At 42.1% G+C, this 23424-nt stretch overlaps 1 protein-coding gene across 1 annotated transcript in view; it reads right to left on the bottom strand.

The window, feature by feature from the left end:
• LOC112216824 (synapsin-3) overlaps nucleotides 1-23424 on the bottom strand; it is a 132161-nt gene that overhangs the window by 12570 nt on the left and 96167 nt on the right. Inside the window, exons 7-10 of the mRNA XM_024376921.2 lie at nucleotides 13709-13771; nucleotides 10412-10554; nucleotides 9421-9495; nucleotides 9022-9124 (exon numbers count right to left, since the gene is read on the bottom strand). Of these exons, the coding sequence (XP_024232689.2) occupies nucleotides 9022-9124; nucleotides 9421-9495; nucleotides 10412-10554; nucleotides 13709-13771 (384 nt within the window). The remainder of the gene's footprint in view (nucleotides 1-9021; nucleotides 9125-9420; nucleotides 9496-10411; nucleotides 10555-13708; nucleotides 13772-23424) is intronic.

Raw genomic sequence — 23424 nt, 5'->3', positions numbered from 1 at the left:
CACCAGCTCTTTTTCACAAAAATACATAGTCCACCGTCCCTTGTCTAACCAGACCCCGCTGTTCTATCCTGCCGGTGCAGCGTATTACCAGCCAGCTTTATGTTGATAGTGTCGTCGTTCAGCAATGACTCCGTGGAGCATAAGATATTACAGTTTTGAATGTCTTGTTGGTAGTTTAATCTTCCACGTAGGTCATCTATTTTATTGTCCAAAGATTGCACGTTTGCTATCAGAATGGAAGGAAGTGGGGGTTTATTAGATCGCCTACGAATTCTTAGAAGGCAGCCCGCCCTCCGGACCCTTTTTCTCCACCTCCTCTTCATGCAAATCATTGGGATCTGGGTCTGTTCCCGAGAAAGCAGTATATCGTTTAGGTCGGCCTTGTCAGACTCGTTAATTCTGCCAGTCAGTGGTGAGTAATCGCAGTCCTGATGTCCAGAAGTTATTTTAGGTCACAAGAGACGGTAGCGGCAACATTATGTACAAAATAAGTAAAAAAGTAAGTTATAAACAACGCAAATAAAAAAACAAAAAACACAATCGGTTGGAGGGAAGTAAAACGCCTGCCTTCTTTTCCGGCGCCATCTTACTCTTTACATACAAGTTAGCTCATTTGTACATTTTGAATTGTGTTGATTCTTTACATTTTAGTCATTTAGCAGACGCTCTTATACAGAGTGAATTACAAGAGCAATTAGGGTTAAGTGCCTTGCTCAATTGCACCGACAGATTTTTTTACCTAGTTGGCTCAGGAATTCGAACAAGCAACCTTTTGGTTACTGCCACAACGATCTTAACCGCTAGCCTACCTGCCACGGTGTGGTATTTTAATTGTTTTAATTGTTCAAATATAATTTGAAATGAAGTTAATGTTGATTAATCACATATCCCAACGCGGCAATAAAGAGAGGAAGGAGTTCAGTCTCTAATGTATCTGTGTTTCTGTGTTGTGTTCTCAAATGAACATTTCCTTTGTGTCTAGTTGTAGGATCTGTTATATTTGAGTGTCACTCTCTCTCTCTCTCTCAGTATATCAGCCATGTGAATCCGTTTCGCAGCTTATCATATGTCATGCATCTCCAATGCAGCCATATGCCTACAGTCTGATGACATTACTGGCCTTATGGGCATCTGTCATTTGAAGCAGAGAATAGCTAAACTCACACATTGTTTACATGTTGAGATATGTTCTTAATTTAAAATGATACCAGTACATAATGTATATGTACCAGATGCCTTTTAAGTACTGACGTGTACAATTGTTAAGTGTAAATCCAACCCTTGTAATTTAGTAGGTGCAGTATGAAAATAAGAAGATGGCAATTAGGTTACAGGAGATGAGCATTACAGGTCCAATTTTATGAGGTTCATTTTATTTTATTCATTTTCGCAATGTTGCTTGCAAAATTATTGCAGTTGTTCCTATAGCTTTATTGACCCTGGATAAGCTAGCGACTGGGCCAACACTGCTAACCTTTTAGGTCAATAATATTCTGTTTTTAGTAACATTTTGTTGGCTTTATAATCGTGAGAGAAAGAGACCTAGCTAGTAGCTAGCGAGTTAGTTATACCTAGGAAGCTTACAAGGTTAGTTGACTTTTCTCAAAACAAACTGTCACGCCCTGATCTGTTTCACCTGTCCTTGTGCTTGTCTCCACCCCCCTCCACGTGTCACCCATCTTCCCCACTTATCCCCTGGGTATTTATACCTGTGTTTTCTGTCTGTCTGTGCCAGTTCGTCTTGTTTGTTCAAACCTACTAGCGTTTTGTGTCTCAGCTCCTGCCTTTTCCAGTTTCTCTTTTCTCGCCCTCCTGGTTTTGACTCCTGCCTGTCCTGACTCTGAGCCCGTCTGCCTGACCACTCTGCCTGCCCCTGACCACTCTGCCTGCCCCTGACCCTGTTCTGCCTGCCATCCTGTACCTTGGCCCCACTTCTCTGGATTATCGACTCCTGCCTGCCTTGACCTGTCGTTTGCCTTCCCCTGTTGTTACAATAAACATTGTTACTTCTACACAGTCTGCACTTGGGTCTTGAAACCTGATACAAACCTCATTGTGGCTAGCTACGTCTTGTCCCTCATGCTAGCCTTTACAGCCAAATAACACTTCAGAAAACACATCTAAATATTGATATGGCCAGCACTGTAGACCATTTCTCCCCCATTGCTGCAGCTTTAGCTCATATTAAAAGAACAGCGAAATGCTGTGAAAACCAGTGTGCCACAAACGTTCTAAAATGGTTTGTCACCAGTGCTTGTTTTGTTGATTTTTTTTGTCCTCATAACTGTTGCTCCAACGAAACTAATCTGGAGCTCCGCCCAAGCAAGGTATTTGATTGGTTTGATGTGTGGCGAGGCATCACTGATTGACACCGGGTTCCGACCCCTCTTTAGCTCTATTTCTGCCATGGAACTTCACCAGGCTTCCTGGAATACACATAGATACAGACTGGAAATGTTTTAACAATATACTTTTATTTGCGAAGCTTGCATTAAATGGCCACTCCCTGTTGCACACAACAAGCTTCCATTCACCCTGTCACAAGGGGATTTATGGCTGATTTAAGATGAAATCGTCAACCATGTGACTTTATTTGGCACTGAATAGGCACTTACTATATATAGTAATTTATGTATTTAACCTTGAGATCTGAAAACATGTTTTTAATGAAATTGTTCTTGCTCTGTGACAAAATGTAAAAAAAAAAAAATTACACTCAAAAGGCACCGAATTAGTGGAATGACCCACATGTTGAGATCGGTACCAGTGGATTCTATGTGAAGCGAATGTAAACACCCATTACTTTTCATTAATGGGAAGTGTCACCATTTTTAAAAATGTCACCTTTATTTAACCAGGTAGGCCAGTTGAGAACAAGTTCTCATTTACAACTGTGACCTGGCACCATGTGTAATGTCTGTCTGGAACACAAACAGGTTCCCACTGCCAGGAGCGTGCAATATTGCTATGTTACCATTCACACTAATTAAATGCCACCAAGTCGAGGGGTGTGTATAATTTGGTGGTTTCTTATAAAAACATGTGCTTTTTACATATCCCAACTCCCCCTGGGACACCCTCGGAGAGTGGGGTCACGGCCAAGGTCAGCCATTAACAACAGCAACCCTGGAGAAATGAAGGTTCAGTGCCTTGCTCAAGGGCACAGACAGATTTTTCACCTCGTCGCCTCTGGAATTCAAACTAATGATCTTTCCAGTTACTGGCAAAACGCTCTAACCGCTAGGTTACCTGCCGCCACAGTGTGTGTGTGTGTGTGTGTCTGTGTGTGTGTAGAACTCTCCTTGTCACAGAACATTGTTACGTGACTGTGTCACTGCTGCGATCACAGTCTGTCTCAGACCTCTAAGACCGGTGTGTCACACACACATTGGTTATAAGCCCCTTCCTACAATGGGAAGAGAGAAAGAGGATGACAGATGGGTAGGTGGGAGGCTGGCCTCCACCCTAGAGAGAAAGAGGATGACAGATGGGTAGGTGGGAGGCTGGCCTCCACCCTAGAAACATCAGGCTAAGAGAGAATGTTGACGCATGTTAAAGAGCAAGCTAAATATGGACATCTCAGAGCACCGGGCCGAGAGGTCATTTTACATCTAACTGCCCATGAGGGGACTGCACATAAACACACCACATTGGAGAGATGCGTGTGTGTGATCTGAGATGACGATGCAGATCGGAAATACCCTTCTTAAGCATTTTGAAAACTGTTTATGTGAATGAGTAAAAGCTCAAACATTTTGGGGTCTCATCAGTAATCTCTCAAGGTTAAAGGTCATTCAAAGCAAAACTGGTTTTGGTTCCTGTACGAGAACATTCCTGTTGTTTTACCGGTTTTAATATAAACCCATTACGAAGTGTTTATCTCATTTGAACTAACATTCATGAGTGTTCCTAACTTCCACTGCTGTACATGGACATGGTAATGTGTTTAGAGGAAAAGCACAGAGGAGTCCATTGTATGCTAGTTCATTTCCTCCTTTCAGTGGTACAGTGAGTTTAATGGCTTATATTTAATAAGGACCGTTGAAGAATGCCAGAAAATGTGTTTTGGACAAAGTTATACTGCGGTAGATACATAACACAATAGCCTATAGTACACCATATCACAGACAGGTTAGCACCGAAATGATGTCTAATCACCCTCTGCAACTGGAAAAGTCTAATGATTTATGGAATGCAACCAAGAAAAGTAGGTTAAATTGGCATAGTAAATCAATTCTGTTGTGTTTTCCATGAGATCAAAAGTATAGGTAACACCTGCTTTATGAAATAAATTAACACTGGGAACAGAACTATTCATCAAAAACAGTGGCTTACAAATGGGTTCCGCTCGGCCTGCTGCACCAGGGACAGTTACTCACAACAGCTGGCAGTCAGTTGCACTGTAAATCAACTGTGCAGGTGTGCAGCAAACACACACACACACACACAGGTGCAAGCTAGCACACATAAGCATGCATATGCACACACGCACACAGACACGTGCGCGCGAGCACACACACATGCGCAAGCACACACGCACCCCTCTGAATTGTCTCGATTGTCCAATCCACACACACTCTCACACAACCAGCTCTTTCCTCTTCCTCCTACCCCACCCCTTCTTCTTGCCACCGGTCGGTCCATAAACTGCCCTGTGAGAGGAGATAAACCAGGCTTGTCTGGAGGAAACGAGACGCTGGGCCGGTTGTGTGTGATTGAGCTACCTAAGCACTGAGACGGCTGCACTACGTCATGTTTTTACCAGTCCCAATACAGTACGTCAGGTCACGACCATGCACGTATCTCAGTCTGCCGAAGCTTCTTTTTACCCTGTGTGTATATGTGTGTGTGTGTGTGTGTGTGTGTGTGTGTGTGTGTGTGTGCATGCGTGCGTGCCTGCGTTTCTTCGCTTGTCCAATAACGTCAGGTTAGGGCAATGCAGTTATCTCTGTGTATTGTGCGTGGTTGTAGCTATAGGCCTTGTCTGCAGTCAATGTGAGCTAAGTGGAACAACAGGAAGTGCCTGGTCGGTGTAACGGTGTATCTGCTCCTTTTAAACAGATGTGTTCTACAGCAACAAGTGCTCACCATGCCGTGCTGCCCAGCAGCCCAAAGTAAACCCAGCCAGAGGTTGTTATGGTGTGTGATAATGTCTGTCATACAAAGGCACTTATTGTACCACTCTCATTGGGTGGTTCTCAAGAACTGAAAAAGTGTTGCTCTCCACTTTCTGGAGGACCGAGTTTTGAAATCAGTGGAATGCAAGGTGGAAGTAGTGTATGATAGCTAAGGCGATGGAGAAAATGATGGCGTTTGATTGCAAATATGCAGAGGGAGTCGAAAAGAGAACACCCAGAAGGATGTTGTATAGAATACCTGTCTCCGGATTACATCTTCAATCTAAGGGCAACCATGGCAGAGAGGGAGACATGTTCATCCATGTATACGGGTAAGAGAGTCTAGCTAGCTACATTTTCAGATATTACACATTTGTAATTTGTCAGAAAGTTGTTTTCATTGCAAGTTATAGCGTACTGTTAGCTAGCTAGCTAACGTTAGCTGGCTGGCTCACTAGCTAACACTACATGTATGATCTGTGCAGTAATATTATTAGTATCTCAGAGCCATTTGCATTACTAGTTATAGTTAGCTAACATTGAACTAGTTGGTTAGCTACCAGCAGATTCATGCTCGTTATTAACATTATGAGTTTGGATTATGGTTCATTGTTTAGCTAGATAGCAACATGTCTAAACAAAAAGACTCCACTATGCAACTTTGATTTTATTTGATATAGTGTGTGTTTACCAGAGACAGTGATGTGAAGAACAACATGACCTGCACCAAAGTCAATTTGGGATATAACGTTAGGGCAACGAGACAGTGTCCAAGTTAAAAAATTCTCTGGTAGAATGCCTTGCTTTTATTTTGTCACACTCACAACCGTAAGCTATTATCTGTAATTAGCTTGCCATTAACTTGTAAATAATGATCTTGTTGTGAGTTTATTTTCCTGTAATAATGAATACAAATGAGCTAAAGTTAAGACGTTGTCATCTATATGATATGGACATTATTTTAACAGGCTAGCCAGCTAACTTAACATTAGCTAGCTAACTAACAAGCTAGAAATGAACCAAAACATTATTTAGAAAGTTGCTTTTGGTTGCCTGGTTTACTAGATTGACATATACTAAATACATTTTTAAATGGATGAGTTTATTGGTGTTAAAATACACCAGTTATGCTATTTTGGACCACCAGGCTGCTGATGTCATGCAGCCTGTTATTTTTGTGTTTATACTTTTTCATAACGACCACGACAAGTTTGATGTCGGACGACAGTAGAATGTTCATGATGTCACTGCGACAACAGTCTACAAACATGTCGATAGACGTAGTAAAAACCAGCCTTTAGTCTTGACATCTTTGGTTGTTTAGTACACTACCGTGCTCACTCTGTTTAGCACATGACCTCACATGTGAATCCTTCAAAAGATGGGTGGGGCTAAGGCTTAAGATGGTGTGTAAGATGCTGAATGGCTGTAGACAAAGAAGAGGCCTCCAGTAGAAGTACCAAAACATTCAAGGGCTATTTTCTCAAAAGTGGGGTTTGCAAGTTTATCAACTTTCAAAGCAGAATTACTTTCCCACTGTTCCTCAACTGTAGTGTATGATAAACCTTTAAACTTTTTCACATTTTGTTGTGTTACAAAGTGGAATTGAAATAAATTTAAATGTAAATGTTGTAAAAAATTAAATAACTAAAATAGTAATTGCACAAGTATTCACCCCCTTTGTCTAGGCAAGCCTAAATTAGTGCAAAAGTTAAATTTGGCTTAACAAATCACATAGTAAGTTACATGGACTCAAACTGTGTGAAATATTTTTTAATGACTACCCCTTCCTCTGTCCTCCATACTGTACATACAACATCCGTAAGTTCCCTCAGTCAAGTATTGAATTTCAAGCACAGATTCAACTACAAAGACCAGGGAGCTTATTGGAAGCCTCATAATGAATGGCAGTGATTGGTAGATTGGTACCAATAACAAATAAGACATACACAGACATCATAGATGCAGTCCTCCTTCTGAACTGAGCTGCAGGAAGGAAACTGCTTAGGGATGTCACCATGAGGCCATTGACTGAGTATGGATCAACAACATTGTAATGACCCCACAATAAAGTGAAAAGAAAAATACAAATATACTGAATAAAAATGTTGGAAAAATATTCCAAAACATGCATATGTATAGGGGCGGCAGGTAGCTTAGTGGTTAGAGTGTCGGACTAGTAACCAAAAGGTTGCAAGATTGGATCCCTCGAGCTGACAAGGTAAAAATCTGTTGTTCTGCCCCTGAACGAGGCAGTTAACCCACTGTTCCTAGGCCGTCATTGAAAATAAGAATTTGTTCTTAACTGACTTGCCTAGTTAAATACAGGTTAAATAAAAGTATGCAACAAGGCACTAAAGTAATACTACAGAAAAATACGGTAAAGGAATGCACTTTTTGGCCTACAGGAAATGCAAAGCCTTATGTTTGAGGCAAATCCAACACAACACATCACTGGGTAACTGCCTCCTTATTTTCAAGCATGGTGGTTGCTGCATCATGATATGGGTGTACTTGACATCGGCAAAGACTGGGGAGTTTTTCAGGATGAAAAGAAACGGGATGGAGCTAAGCACAGGTATATTCCTAGAGGAAAACCTGCTTCAGTCTGCTTTACACCAGATACTGGGAAAGGAATTCACCTTTCAGCAGGACAATAACCTACAACACAAAGCCAAATCTACACGGGAGTTGCTTACCAAGAAGACAGTGAATGTTCCTGAGTGGTCAAGTTACAGTTTTGACTTCAATCTGCTTGAAAATCTATGGCAAGACTTGAAAATTGCTGAATAGCCATGACCCCAAAACACTTTGACAGAGCTTGAAGAATTTTGAAAAGAATGATGGGCAAAGATTGCACAATGCAGGTGTGCAAAGCTCTTAATAAAAGAAAATGTCTCAGGGGGTGAATACTTATCTAATCAAGGTATATTGGTGTTTTATTTTTAATTCATCTTTTTTTACCTTGACATAATATTTTGTGTAGATTGTTGACGAAAAATAACAATTAAATCCATTTTAATTGCAAATTGTAACACAAAATGTGAAGAAACCCAAGGGGGGTATACCACAACTGATTCCAATGATAAGATCTCTGTTTCTCAGTATGTCTGTATCTATCTGACCCTTGAGTTTCACAGGTTTGAATACACACGGTCCTCCCCACAGAACAAAACACTATTTTTGATCTCTATGGTCCTCCCTAAATCTTCTCCTCAGTTCTGCAATTTGAACCAACTGAGGAAAACAAAACGTTTCCTCAGGTATCTATGACTTCAGACAGACAGACAGACAGACAGACAGACAGACAGACAGACAGACAGACAGACAGACAGACAGACAGACAGACAGACAGTCGGCGAGCCGTGCCTTTGTATGAATTCCGACCGCCGTGTTTGGTCTAACGGCGTAATCATTCTTTCATTGCTCTGACTCGGACTAATCATGCCTGATCTATCCCGACTGCGCCCTCGTCCTCCACCATCGCCCGCCAAACTCTTGTCTGTCAATGCAATCTATTACTTCATGATGACTTTGAAAATGATATCGCCCACCAGAGAAATGTGATTTAATAAACATGTTTCTGGACTTGACATGATCTTTCATCACCATCCATTGTTACTCACGCCCTGTTTATTATGACTCATGCAATTCAAACGTGGTTAGCATACATGGTGAACACCACGTGTTGCCGGAACATTCTTCAGAATATTTGATAACTACAATTTACCTCGAGCTGTACGTAGTCTGGCAAATATTATATTAGGAACACATACAGTGATCATGATATGAGATATGTCTTGTTTTTTTTGTTTTTGTTTTTTTACCCTGAAAGAGAAGGCCTAGAGATACTGTGTCATTTTCTTATACAGAACTTGCTACGACATGCTAAGAATCAACTGACCTCGATAATGTAGTCGTTGCCATCTTTCCCGTGGACGGCTTTCACAGCACAGATGTCAAGGCCCCCGAACATCTCGGCACAGGAGTCCACCCACGCACGATATCTGGAACACAGTGACATCCACAACTGTCATTGTCAACTACAAAACAGACCTGGGCAGTGAAAAACAACTTTTGCTAACCTGAGGGGCTTGTATGACATATTTGAAACCCTCAGGTTTGTTCATTTTTACCACTCCTGCACATGCACTTTTCACTTGCCTTCTAAACTCCCATCACATTGTCTTGTAATTACTTGTGTGCACATTAATAAACACAGTAATACATCTTTAAGCTTTCAGAATTTCTCATAATAAGGCTTATCTGTTATGTCTAACAAAGTGTCTATAGGCCGACTTACCTGTCTGTCATAGCGATCTGTTCCAGCATGGCTGAGCCTGTGTTAGCCTTCCAGTTGCCTGAGATGGACGTCCTCCTAGAAAAGGTGAGATCAAATCAAAGAGAAAATCAAGGAAATGAATCAGGCATTCAGCTATTCTCTGGACCGGAAAGCAATGGTCAGCTAGCTTAGTCATTGTGTTTTTGTTTTTGTAGTTCAATGGAAGACCCTGGGGGGTGTTATCGTTGAATTCTACGCTGATGACGATTGCAATGTACGCCTATATTATGTTTGTGTAACGGTCGGTTGGAGACGTGCTTTCATGACTGGTGCCGAGGAAATAAGTGGAGATAAGGAGGTAAATTCCACTCGTTTTAGTCAGGCAATAATTGTTCGGATTGAGAAACATGAAAGTAGAAAGGGCGTAGATTCACACTTTCATTGTTACTGTGCATGGTGTTTTACATTTATTGCAAAGGTCTGTTGTATACAAGAGGGTGCTGTTGACCATTTGAAATTGAAGTGGCTGGCTACTCAGAGAAGATTATATTAGTTCAAACTGAGATTGAGACTATGAGGCTGAAGTTGCCCAGTGGTCACAGTCACGTCGGCTGATCCTGTCACTTCCCTCTGGGGAGACAGAATGGAATGCCAGTTCAGGGTGCAACCCTGGTCGTTGTCCCTGGGTAGAGAAGGTGCTGTTGTGTAGGTGAGCCCTGCATGGCTCCACTGACTGGGAAGGGCGTACCATGGGCCTATTCCCACGCTCATATTGGTATGCAGGATGGACTATTCTGGGCCTGTCTCTGTCTCTCTAGCCATCTCTCTATTTCTCTGTCTCTTTTTATGTTTCTCTTCATCCGTCTCTGTTTCCATGTCAACCCCCCCCCTCCTCTGGTAAAGTCATTCACATGCAAGCCATATAGTTTCCTTCTAGTCACATTCATTGCTGACATGTCCAAGTCACAGACAAAACCCAGTGTACACAGCATAGAGACTACATCATACTTACATGTAGGCCTTGTAGTTGTTGCCGATTTTCTGGATCCTGATGTCGTACTTGGACAGGATGTAGGGCTCAGAGGTGGCATAGGTTCTGGCCAGCGCCACCACACTGGTAATATCCTGGAAGTCAAGTTCGTTCTCCACTTTGATCTGAAACAGGAAGACACCACTAATTAGTTCATCGGCAGGAAGATATGCCTAATTGGTGCTTTGTGATGGTTAATTACCAAACATGCTGTAAAAGCAATGAGACAGGAGCTGAAGTAGACTGTTAGAATCCCACAGGAATGTAAATCCAACACAGACAGGACAATGAAAAGCTTCCTCTCTGGAAAATGTTAGGATTTTAGGAGCTGCATGTTTCTCACATCCATGAGAGTTCATCAGGTACACAATGACGTCATATACAGACAGTGCAGTAATAATTGATTGCATTTATATAGCGGGTTTCCACCTGTAGTAGGTGGTCAAAAGCCCTTTACATAGTAAGGGAGTAAACTCACCTCTTCCACCACTAATATGCTAGACAACATTTTGATGGAAATGACAAACAGTAGCTAAATTCAATCGACCCACAACTTATCCAAGGAGAACAAACATTCAAATTCTGTAGATTCCTTTTTTTCATACAGTACATGCTAATCTACAGTATCTTTTGTCTTTTTAAATGGAAACAGGTTGGATTAAATATATTAACTGACAGGCACACGATGCCTAAGAAATTCAAGTACCAACCAGATATGTCTGTATTGATAGCTACCAAAAGAGGGATTCCAACACTCCAGAAACTCCCTCAGACCACAGGAAAAGGGGCAGAGGAGTAGTAGACAGCCATAAATCAACAGCCTGTAATGTACAGCTGTCTGAATGTACATCATCCATATGATGTATGATGATAGCAGCCAGAGTCCTGGACATTCCCTTTATATTCCCTCCATTGACTCTCATTATCATCCCTCTGGCTGTTATCTTTGGTATTATGATTCATCCGTCATGCAGTGGGAGTCGGTGGCAACAGCGAGGCGCTGTCGTGGACAGGGACAGATTGGACTGATGCTCTCCCTTTCCCACCCACACTCCTCTCTCCTTGCAGCTCGTCTCTTCTTCTCTCCTGTGGCCTAATTGTCAAGTGAGATGAAGAGGTCTCCTATGGTAAAGATATAAGGGAGGGCGGGCTTGAGTTGGCCCACTTTGTGGATCAGGCATTTCATTCTCTGTTTTGTCATAACTACTTTTGAAGATTCTTACTTAGCGTCTTGAGTATGTTTGACATACATAGAGGTGGAGGTAGCTAGACAAGGGGGAAATGGTTTTCCTCTGTTCATATGAGGAAAGTATTTGTGCACTTGGCTACCCACTGTGGTTCCAAAGGTATAACCCAATACCTCTGGAGAGCCAGAGAAAAAGAAGCCAAACCATGGTGTAAAAGTAAACTATAATACTGGAAGCAGAAACCATAAGGTAATTTAGAGGGTATGTACTGGCAGTTGGATTAAGAGGTGGTTGAGGTGGAAAGCAACGTGATTCTGGACACTGCCCAGTTTCGATGGTTATGAAATATTCCCTAGTGTCTGTTAAGTCTGTCTACCCTTTAGTGAGCCATTCGAAACCCCCCAAACCAGGATTAACAACTCCATGCGATGGACAGGCTGTAAAGGTCTCTTTCTGAGATCTGATATCATTAAAAATGGATTGACGTTAGACTAGGATGGGAAGATAGAAGTAGCCAATCATGATCTTTTTTTTATCGGGTATTCACCTTGTCATCCTACAAGATATTGCCGTAACATTTGACTTAGGCTACGGATCATAAAGAACTGTTGAAGTGAAAACCCCCTGCAGTTTATTACATTAGGTTACGCAAACGTAGTGTTAAAAACAACTGAAAAAACAACTGAAAATCGTAACACTGGCCATAGTCCTAGTCCCAATTCCACAACTCCAGATACTTGAATTTTAACCAATGTCTTTTGTCAAGAGACTCTCAGCTCAACTTAAAAGCCATGTGAAGCACTTGAATGGCCTACATCCAGACCCTCTTCTCTCCCCCAGTTCTAAGTCCTCTGTGAGGTCAGAGGAGTTAAGTGAGCTCCTGGTCTACAATGGGCCTATGCTAAGTGAGCCAGAGGGCATGTGGGAACTCTATAGCACTCCAGGTTCCTGTAAAATAGGAAACCCCACCCAGCCCTTCAGATGGTAAGGGGTGATAACGTATAGGAAGTGCTTCCCCCTGTGTACTGTGTGAATGCACAGACTCGGCCCGGGAGGTTCTGTTTTATATGTGAGGAAGGTGGGCTCCATTTGGGGCTAGTAATCACTCACTTTGGTTGACTGTTCACTGAACTGCATGCTGTTGAAAGTGTGTGTGTGTGTGTGTGTGTGTGTGTGTGTGTGTGTGTGTGTGTGTGTGTGTGTGTGTGTGTGTGTGTGTGTGTGTGTGTGTGTGTGTGTGTGTATGTTGCTTGCTTCCCTGTGTGTTTGCGCGCACCCTGTGGTGGTGCCACTTGCTAATGACCCACTTAGCTGGGTTGTTATGCTGCCTGCCCGGTGCCTGGGTGCCCCGAGGCGAACAGTCACATGCTTGTTTTAATCCTTGTTGTTATTTACAATGGCCTAATGAGAAAAATAGTCTTGGGGTTACGAGACATGAGACGGCTTCTCTCCAGAGTTTAGAATGTTGTATTCAATGGAGGATGAAGTGTAGAACAACATGGGCTGTAGAACAAAATGGTGAAACAAAGAGGAGGAATAAGATATAAGGAGAAATTAGGATATGTCCATGTTCAAGCGTTGTCTATTTTTTGCACCGCTGCAGACTCACACTTGCAGTAGCATATCCAGGCCTTAATGAGTTAACTAGAAGAGGTCTTCAGATCCCGACACTGATCAGCATGCCGGTGCCCACGTCATGCCCATCGCTCCTCCCTAACTCCTTAATAACATGTAAAAAAAAAACTGAAAAAGCCCCCAAAGTCCCTTCCTATCAGACAGGCTGTGAGATCATGGGTTTCGACAAGGAACAGATCCAGCTCAGCTTCACACCCGTCTCCACCTCCTCTCTGAGACTGATAGTCTGCTTATGGAAGGGATGTCATGCCATCATCCCTTTGGCTCAGAGATACACAGAGAAGAGATAAAGAGGTCTGTTATGTACAGCTCAACTCCTTACTGCACAGTATGTAATAGGTTAGCATTACAAACACAAACAAATCAAGACTAGACATGTAATGGTGGGGTGGAGAGATGAGCGGCTAGGGAGTGCCCAGACCTTAGTGGTGGTGGTGTGTGTGTGATTGGGGGTTACCTTGCCAATGCCGGCGTGGGCATGGCCCATCTTGACCACCACGGGGAACGTTGGTGTCGTCACCTGGGAAAGAAGACAAAGTAGAACGTTACCACAGTCTGGAAAACCACTGGCAGAGGAGAGGACATGCAGTATGCATTAGTCCTACTACCAACTAAATGGATAGAAGATTTCTCTGAATAGCAACCTTGATATCGTAATGGTTAGCGTGACAGGGCTGTGGAGCAGGGAAAGCATTTTAGAGCTACACCGAGGTCCCTATAATGACAACCAGTGTCTATCTATACCTACTATGATTGACAAGGGCTCCACGACTACGAATTGGCTTTGATTGAACTGTAAGGTGCATGTGAGTGACTGACTACTAAAAGCAGAACACAAGTTCCTCCTTAAACGTAATTGCGAGGCATAGCTCAGATCTGGCGTATGGTATCGAATCAAAACCTAATTTAGAGAGAATGACTTCTCATAGACCATTATGGAACTACCACGTTGAACTTAAAGCCTCCCAATTTAGGGAAGCATGAGGTATTTTCTGAAGAATGTTGGTTTATTACAGAAAAGAGAAGTTCTGGGAAATGAGAAAGCGAGAGACCACAGCCACAGCTTCTTGGGATGGGTTTAGACAACCCAGCCCCACCGCAGGCGTCATGGGCTCTCTCATAGAGTGGCGTGCAATGTGAGAGGAGGAGGAAACGTCAACAGACAACTTCAAACGTCCTCTTTAAACACATTCTTGCCACTGATCGATCCCCTGACACCATTGTTAGATGGGAATGTCATCTAAAGAGAGGGCTTATCCAGTTTGAAACCACTTTCTAAATCTCTTATTTTCCCCCCACTTGTTTGAAATGGCACACAGAAATGAGATATAGACTCACGGGAGAGTTTGCGTCATCGTTCGCTATATAACAGACCCCTTTAGTTAGATTAGACAGTATCAAAGCCATCACATCAGTGACATGCATTCTGACAGAAATGTATATATTACACGAGAGAAACTTGGCCAGTTAGTGTTATGGTGGTGTAAATAATATAATATGTCAAGTCGTGATATGGCATGATAAAAACGGTTAATTTGTCGATAAAGTATTCTTCTGAGGAGCAAATTACCTGAACAACATGAATGGGGTGTGTCTGTAACATCACTTTACTGCACAAAACATCAGAGTTATAAGGTGGGCCTGGGTACAAAAACACAGACTCTTCCTGACACACACTGAGAGAAAACATTTAGATAAGCAGAGGAGAGATGTTCAGTCAGAGCAGAGGGCACACAGCCAGAGTACGCACACAGCCGTGAGCTCAGGCCTGACAGATCTGCTAGGGCAAAGGCAGCTGCTGCTATCGTTTTATCCACACTTCGTCTGGCTGTCAGTGGACAGGACTGAACAGAACAGAGAAGACCCCCGGTCTGGATGTTGCCTTGTTGGTGTTGATCATCACAGCGCTCTAATCTTCTTCGAAAGACGCGAGGATGCTAGGACACAAAATAATATCCCACAAACACAGGTGGGAAAAATGCTACCTAAATATGATCCCCAATTAGAGACAACGATTACCAGCTGCCTCTAATTGGGAACCATACAAATCACCAACATAAAAAAATTAACTAGAACACCACATAGAAATAATAAACTAGACATCAGTGCCAACTGTGTTGAGAGATCTTGAAACTACAGCCCCAAGCTGTACTGGCAAAAAAAAAAAAAATCTAACTTGCATCCATCATAGGCTGAAATCAACTTTATGTGTGTGAGTTGGAAGTGTAATTGTGAATTTCTAATCCACTTTCAAACTCTGTGAGTGATATAATCATGATTACACAATCCATTTACACTTGTGAGTCAACCACTTGAAATCCCTAAAAATAGTACAAAGTGCTTCAGAACCCAGGTAATAGGTATACAGTTGAAGTCGGAAGTTTACATACACCTTAGCCAAATACATTTAAACTCAGTTGTTCACAATTGCTGACATTTAATCCTAGTAAAATTCCCTGTCTTAGGTCAGTTAGGATCACCACTTTATTTTAAGAATGTGAAATGTCAAAATAATAGTAGAGAGATGTCATGTACGTGAGGAGAGACGGACCAAGGCGCAGCGGATGTTGAGTTCCACATATTTATTATAAAGTGAAACTTAGCAAGAACAAAACGATAAATCAATAAACTAACAATGAAATGTGACTACGTGGTGCACATTCACAAAACACAAAATAATAATAATAATAAAATAATAATCCCACAAAACACAGGTGGTAAAAATGCTCCCAAATATGATCCCCAATTAGAGACAACGATTACCAGCTGCCTCTAATTGGGAATCATACAAATCACCAACAAAGAAAAATAAACTCGAACACGCCCAGTCACACCCTAGGCTCTCTATGGTCAGGGCGTGACAAGCGAATTATTTATTTCAGTTTTTATTTCTTTCATTACATTCCCAGTGGGTCAGAAGTTTACATACACTCAATTAGTATTTGGTAGCATTGCCTTCAAATTGTTTAACTGGGTTTTGGGTAGACTTCCACAAGCTTCCCACAAAAAGTTGGGTGAATTTTGTCCCATTCCTCCTGACAGAGCTGGTGTAACTGAGTCAGGTTTGTAGGCCTCCTTGCTCGCACACGCTTTTTCAGTTCTGCCCACAAATTTTCTATAGGATTGAGGTCAGGGTTTTGTGATGGCCACTCCAATACCTTGACTTTGTTGTCCTTAAGCCATTTTGCCACAACTTTGGAAGTATGCTTGGGGTCATAGTCCATTTGGAAGACCCCATTTGCGAACAAGCTTTAACTTCCTGACTGATGTCTTGAGATTTTGCTTCAATATATCCACATAATTTTCCATTCTCATGATGCCATCTATTTTGTGAAGCACTTCCAGTCCCTCCTGCAGCAAATCACCCCCACAACATGATGCTGCCACCCCCATGCTTCATTGTTGGGATGGTGTTCTTCGGCTTGCAAGCCTCCCCCCTTTTCCTCCAAAGATAACAATCATTATGGCCAAACAGTTCTATTTTTGTTTCAACAGACCAGAGGACATTTCTCCAAAAAGTATGATCTTGGTCTCCATGCTCAGTTGCAAACCGTAGTCTGGCTTTTTACAGCGGTTTTGGAGCAGTGGCTTCTTCCTTGCTGAGCGGGCTTTCAGGTTATGTCGATATAGGACTTGTTTTACTGTGGATATAGATGATTTTGTACCTGTTTCCTCCAGCATCTTCACAAGGTCCTTTGCTGTTGTTCTGGGATTGATTTGCACTTTTCACACCAAAGTAGTTCATCTCTAGGAGACCGAACGCTAGAAGATTTTTTTTTCTGAGGACTTGGCTGATTTCGTTTGATTTTACCATGATGTCAGGCAAAGAGGCACTGAGTTTGAAGGTAGGGCTTGAAATACATCAACAAATACACCTCCAATTGACTCAAATTATGTAATTTTGCCTATCAGAAGCTTCTAAAGCCATGACATCATTTTCTGGAATTTTCCAAGCTGTTTAAAGTCAACTTAGTGTATGTAAACTTCTGACCCACTGGAATTGTGATACAGTGAATTATAAGTGAAATAATCTGTAACCAATTGTTGGAAAAATGGCTTGTGTCATGCACAAAGTAGATGTCCTAACGGACTTGCCATATAGTTTGTTACCAATAAATTTGGGGAGTGGTTTTAATGAGTTTTAATGACTCCAACCTAAGTGTATGTAAACTTCCGACTTCAACTGTACTCTGTTTCGGTGACACACATTGGTTCATAGAAAGATAAATGGACTAGGGTTGCAAAATTTGGGTAACTTTCCCAAAATTCCCTAGTTTTCCAGAAATCCTGGTTGGAAGGTTCCTGAAATCAGGAGGGAATAAGCAGGAAATCTGGAATTTTCCAACCCAAATTTATGGAAAACCAGGGAATTTTGGGAAGGTTACCGGAATTTTACAACCCTAAAATGGACTCCTCAATGTATCTCTCAATTCATAATTTATATTCTGAAGAATAAGCTACATACCGATCAACAGTCACTGACCAATTATGGTGGGTCTCTCCCTTTGTGGTAGGTAGTTCCATTTTTTAAATGGAAATCTCCATGTGCCAGAGAAAATAACATTCACTAAACCTCAGACACAAGCTGAGTCATTTTGTATTTAGTACATGTGAGCTATGCAGCAGGGAGACACCTGATATAACATGTGTATGAGAATGACGGAGGACAGTGGTTTCCCTGTGGGGGCCTGTCCTAAAATGACAGAGGAGGTTATGGGCGGGCAGATTTGTGGCCGCCAACTCTGTCTGGATGTATAATCTGCGCACCTCCCAGTCATTCCCATCAATGTGTCAATGACGGGAGACACTGTGTAGGGAAGAGACCACATCCTATCTCGTGAGGTTACACTGGCAGCACGGAACATCAGAAGGAGGAACAAATAAGTCAAGACACTAAACCTGGCATAACACCATCTCAGGTTGAGACATGAGCTCACTGTTTTGTATTGATTCACTGATAACTTATGTACACTGTCAACCGCTCTTCTTCAGTAGTTACGGTAATACGCGGGGGGGGGGGCATTTGTTTAAACTAGCCAGAAACAATTATTACAAATGATTATATTATTACAGACTGTATGTCACTGATATAAAATGGGGAGTTGTTTTTTCACACACTATGGAAACTATGTTATTATTCCAGACTGTATTGCAGTAGTGATTGGTATATCCTTTATAGGTTTTTCATCAAAACATCCACCCAGAGATTCCTATCCTTAAAATATCCTTGGTGGGCCTTTAGTACATTTTGATTTGTCTCAGCTTTTGTTTTCTCACAGCTGCATGAATTACTGTACTTGGCTTTCTTGTTCCCACCCGAAAACCGTTAACAATGTGTTCAGTATGGTAAAGTAATTGAGAAAACACACACACAAAAGCTAATTATATGGCCAGTGATTTCACCAGTCTAGGTTACTGTAAATGACGGCAACATGAGGTTGCCGTCATTTACAGTAACCCACCAGACGACCAGGTCTGGCACCTAATGGACATACTTCAGGGTAGCCCATCCTTCGGGCCAAAACACTCAGTCTATATATATTCTGCGTGTGAAAGTCAGACAAGTGGATCATTTAGGGCCGAAGGCTGTTGTGAATCACACTTCCCTAACCTCCAAACACCTCTGTGTCACATTCTTAAATCCCCCCCACTCCCCTCGCCTCACTCAATTATAAAGTTAAGTTCAGTTGAATGTTGGGTTGTTGGCATGCAGACAAATTAGGTAAAACATTGAAGAATTGTTTTTGAACCAGTCTATTGGACCCATGGAATTTTCCACAAACTAAAGGGCAGCACTTCGAACTGAGAGGGGACATGAGAGGGGACATGAGTCATCCAATGCAGGTGTCATCATGTTGGACCGAGGCTGGTTGTCACGTAACATCTGTGCTCAAATAGCCATCCTTAGTGAATCACCACAGTTATAATGGGAGGGACCTAAAAAGTTATTTGACCATTATAATTGCCAAAGGATCCTTGTGAAGTAGGGGGCGTGGCACTAATATAATGTACAATGTTACAGTGATACCTGTAAAACATTTATCGTAAAACTTCATATATTGGTTGGCAATTAATGAAACAATGAGCGGCTAGACAAAAAAGGCGATCTGAGAGTTGAGGGTGAAAGGTCAAACAAAAAACATTCCCCACGACATTAGCCAGGAGAGAGGCCAGACGGATAAGTACTTAGATGTACATTGTAAATATGTACTTATATCAAGCTCTGATATGAGTGGGTAGAGTCATTCTAAGGGGGCACATCAATTATCCAACGCAACACATGGTGCATCCATCCCTGCATATGTATGATCTCTTCATTTTTATGATGGCCGCTCAAAGCTGCCACATCAAGGAAGCGGACAGCAGCGGAAAGACTTACGCAGACGAGGAGAGGAGGAGAGCTGGGGGACCCTGACCCAGGCCGCCGTTCAAAAGGATCTCCTGGCATCGAAACCAAAGACAGCCTGTTCACATAAAACCCTGCTCAAAGATTCATTTGGCCTTGAGAGACAAACGAAGCACAGGCAAATTACTAACTGTAATCACACACCTGGCCTGAGTGGATTTGATATGCCTCTTTCAAATCAGCATTGCAGAACCTCAGAACTATTCCTGTACTATATATGTATGTGCTGTAGTAACTAGGAAGTGTTCTGTGGATCGATGAAGCCTTTACACAATCAAGATCAAACCTGAAAGTTGAGGATGAATATTTTACATTGACATTTTAAACAGGTGAGTGAATGGATAACTACAGTACATATACCAAACCAGACTCTCAGAACATCCTCTTGTTCATCAGGTTATTCAGTGGTTTCTCTGAGGTCTTTAAATTGTGCTGGTGTGGTAAGTGTACAAGTGTTTGGAGCTTGAAGAAAACACTTAACCTAGAGCCAACCATCTATCATCGCCATCTTCAAACCCACACTCAAATGTACACTAGATCCGAAGGATTTGTCATCTTCTTTGTAAGCAAACCACTGCACTTCGTCATAGCCGAGTCACTACACAAGATAAACGTGCCACGGCCTTTGTAGTTGTACAAATTGAATTAAGCCGTAGACATAACACACCTCTCCCAACATGACACCGGCATGACACACTGTTCCCAGAAGACAGAGAGACCAGACGACACACTGTTTAAGTTGTATTTACCGACCAGCCACCGCAAACTGTGCATCCGATGCTCAGTGTATCACATCGTAAGCAGTAACAGACTGCTAATGGGGCATGATAATTATGGTCATGGAATTCAGGGTCATCTGGCTTCCATTAGGATCCATCCTGATCCGAGTGTGTTTCCATGAGGGAAACATCTGTCTGGAAAACAGACAGGCAGCCTATTTTCAGGGATGGAAGTTTCCAGAGTGGAAGTTTCCTCAGAATACCGAACACCAGGTTTGTGATAGAGATGTATTGATGGTGAAGAGTCTGAACACTTTGGGCAAGGCACCTGCAAAAGGTTCATGGGTTTTTGAAGAGAGAGGCAAGGAAGATGTTAGAAGTAAGCAATGTCCGTGGCACTTCTAATTGAAGTAATGGCTGGCCATTCAGAAATATTTCAAATATTTCATCTTCGGAGATCTGCACAGTGTTCTGAGGAATACACTCTGACAAATGCTGAGAGAATACTGGGCATTTGGACACGATTCATGCTAAGTCTTACTGTATGACCACCTTTAGTTCTAACTGGTGCTCTAATCGAGGAATCAGAATGAATGAAAGGGAACTCTTCACGCTTCCTACTCCAGTTTCCCTTCAAGCCATGATCGAGCAGGTGTCAACCAATATGATTTAATAACAGAACATGGCCACTACTTCACTCAGGGTCATCTATTTTACGTAAACACAGATATGAGTGTAGGTTATGTCATACCCCCCCAATGCATAGCCTAAGTAGAATAGACACTACCACTACCAAAACAATTGCTACAGTATTTCAATACAACATCATGCAGCAGGGCTATTAGTGCTAATCAATTCACGAACCTAGCTACATTTCAGCTGGCGTCTACATTTGAAAAAAGTGAGAGCCAACATCAATGGGACAGACAGGGCCTTTGGCAGAGCCGGTCCTGCAGAAACGATTAGTGCAGCAGGGCATTCCTCTCCGTCTAAAAGGGAAAGAGATGTCACATTCCCATTTTCCAGGGTTAGGCTACAGTATACTGGGTCTTTGGAAAAACGACTGCGGAAGTAAGGAGGCAGTGTATGCAATTACACCCAGCAAAGTCACTTGATCCTGGGTTGGGGAAAGCTGTGAACCTCTGGTCATTGACCTCTTAGAGGAGGCATACATTGAGAAAAGATTGGTTGATCACAGAAAATTGCACTTTTATTGAGTTCTAGTTCAAAACATTATGTTTCTGACCCGCAAGGGCTTCAATGGATAGTCAGGAGGCATAAAACCAGTTTTGCCATCAGTTTCAGGATACATCCCATCAGTTTCATGTTCACAACATGATGCAACACGATGAAAGTTATTATGTAATTACTCATACCTCTTCTCATAATGCAGTTGCTGATTTCTCATGTCTTGATTTATGATGTTCAGAAATTGCAGTAAAAGTTTTTGGAAAGTCAAATGTTTTTTTTTTATGAACTTTGTCCAGAAGTTGAACAATTTGAACAACTTTCCCCAATTCGTACAAGCCCATATACACATTCCATGACAGATTGCTGGGCGTTTGTCTTTGCACAGCTCTGATGGGTTTTTTATTTTTTTTATTTTATGCTAATGAAGCAACGGACAAATAAAACATTCCAAAAGTCAATTTGGCATCAGGAGTTTGGAGCAGATGGTCGAGGTCCTGGTGTTGATAGAACAGACGACTGGCATCAGAAAACTTTGTTTACTCAATTTAAAGTGGGGTTCAACAGGCAATTTGCATTGAGAGAGGTAGGCTTTTAAACAGCTGGTAACAGTAAATTATCCAGTTTTGCAAGCAGGGTTAAGATGTGATAGGACAGCCAAAATGTAATACTCAAGTATCCCTCCTAAAACACTGATCAATGAGGGGACTCTACAGGCGTACAAAAACAAAACAATTTAGTTCTAGTGGCACGTGAGGGAACTGGGAAATGTTTCACAGTGAAGGCCTAAATGAGGAGCAAAGGAAAAGGAAATGGTTTTGAACCCCCCCCATATCCAGAGCCAAAGCCCTAAAGTGGCCCAATGGATTAACAAATAAGGAGAGAAGAAAGAAAGTGGGCTAAGCAAATAAAACAAGGCCGGGACATAGAACAGGTGCTAATACTGTAGAGTTCTATAGGCCTCTGGAAAGTGACGGTTTCCTTCTCTATTATCATCTGTCCGGATGAGAAAGTACAGGACCATAGAGTCAAGAATCTCCCAGAGTTGTTCTGACACGGCCAGGAGTCCCGGGACACACAGTGGCTGTAGTAAAGGGTGTTGGCCCGGGGGATTTATCGAACAGGAAGAGAAGGGCTGTTGGGAAATCCACCACTGAGTGGCCACTCGGACGTCGCAGTCCGACACTCAGAGTTAAATGGGAAAGCCGAGGGCTGAAGAAAGACAGTTTACAGGTTGGGACTCTGCCTGTAGGTCCTCCTTACTAGAATTCAAGACGGATTGTACTTGCGTGCATACAACTACAGTATAAATGGTGTTGAGCTGAATTAAATGAGTCTAGATCATGTAAGACTGAATCTAAAAATAAACATTGAACCAATCGGGTGATTCATGGCATCGATCAACTGCCATAGATTCACTGAGCTGAAAGTCGTACTGTACATGTGTTATTGACTATCACTTCATGTTTAACCTACATGACTGTGTGAAAAACATACACAGCATTATATAGCCTGATAACATGCAAGGCCCATTACAAGGTTATTAGCACCTCAGGTGGTGTGAGATAAGCCTAAGGGAAGGGTGAGAGCACTCTGTTTAATTGATGACGTTGTTGTTACCATTCGTGCTAATGCTCACTTTAGGACGCGTGGGGCAAGATGTAGAGCTTAAACAAGCGTGAAAATCTGATTGGACATACAGTGCATTTTGTTACATTACCGCCTTGTTCTAAAATGTATTAAATCGTGTTTCCCCCTGATCCATCAACACACAATACCCCATAATGACAAAGCAAAAACTTTTTATTTTTTTTTGTGATTTTTTTTAACAAAAAAATTAAAAATGTCATTTCCATATGT

The sequence above is a fragment of the Oncorhynchus tshawytscha genome, linkage group LG17, assembly GCF_018296145.1.
Source record: "Oncorhynchus tshawytscha isolate Ot180627B linkage group LG17, Otsh_v2.0, whole genome shotgun sequence".
Taxonomy (NCBI): Eukaryota; Metazoa; Chordata; class Actinopteri; order Salmoniformes; family Salmonidae; genus Oncorhynchus; species Oncorhynchus tshawytscha.
The sequence above is the reverse complement of the archived record's forward strand: the minus strand, read 5'-3'. Positions and strand labels throughout refer to the sequence as shown.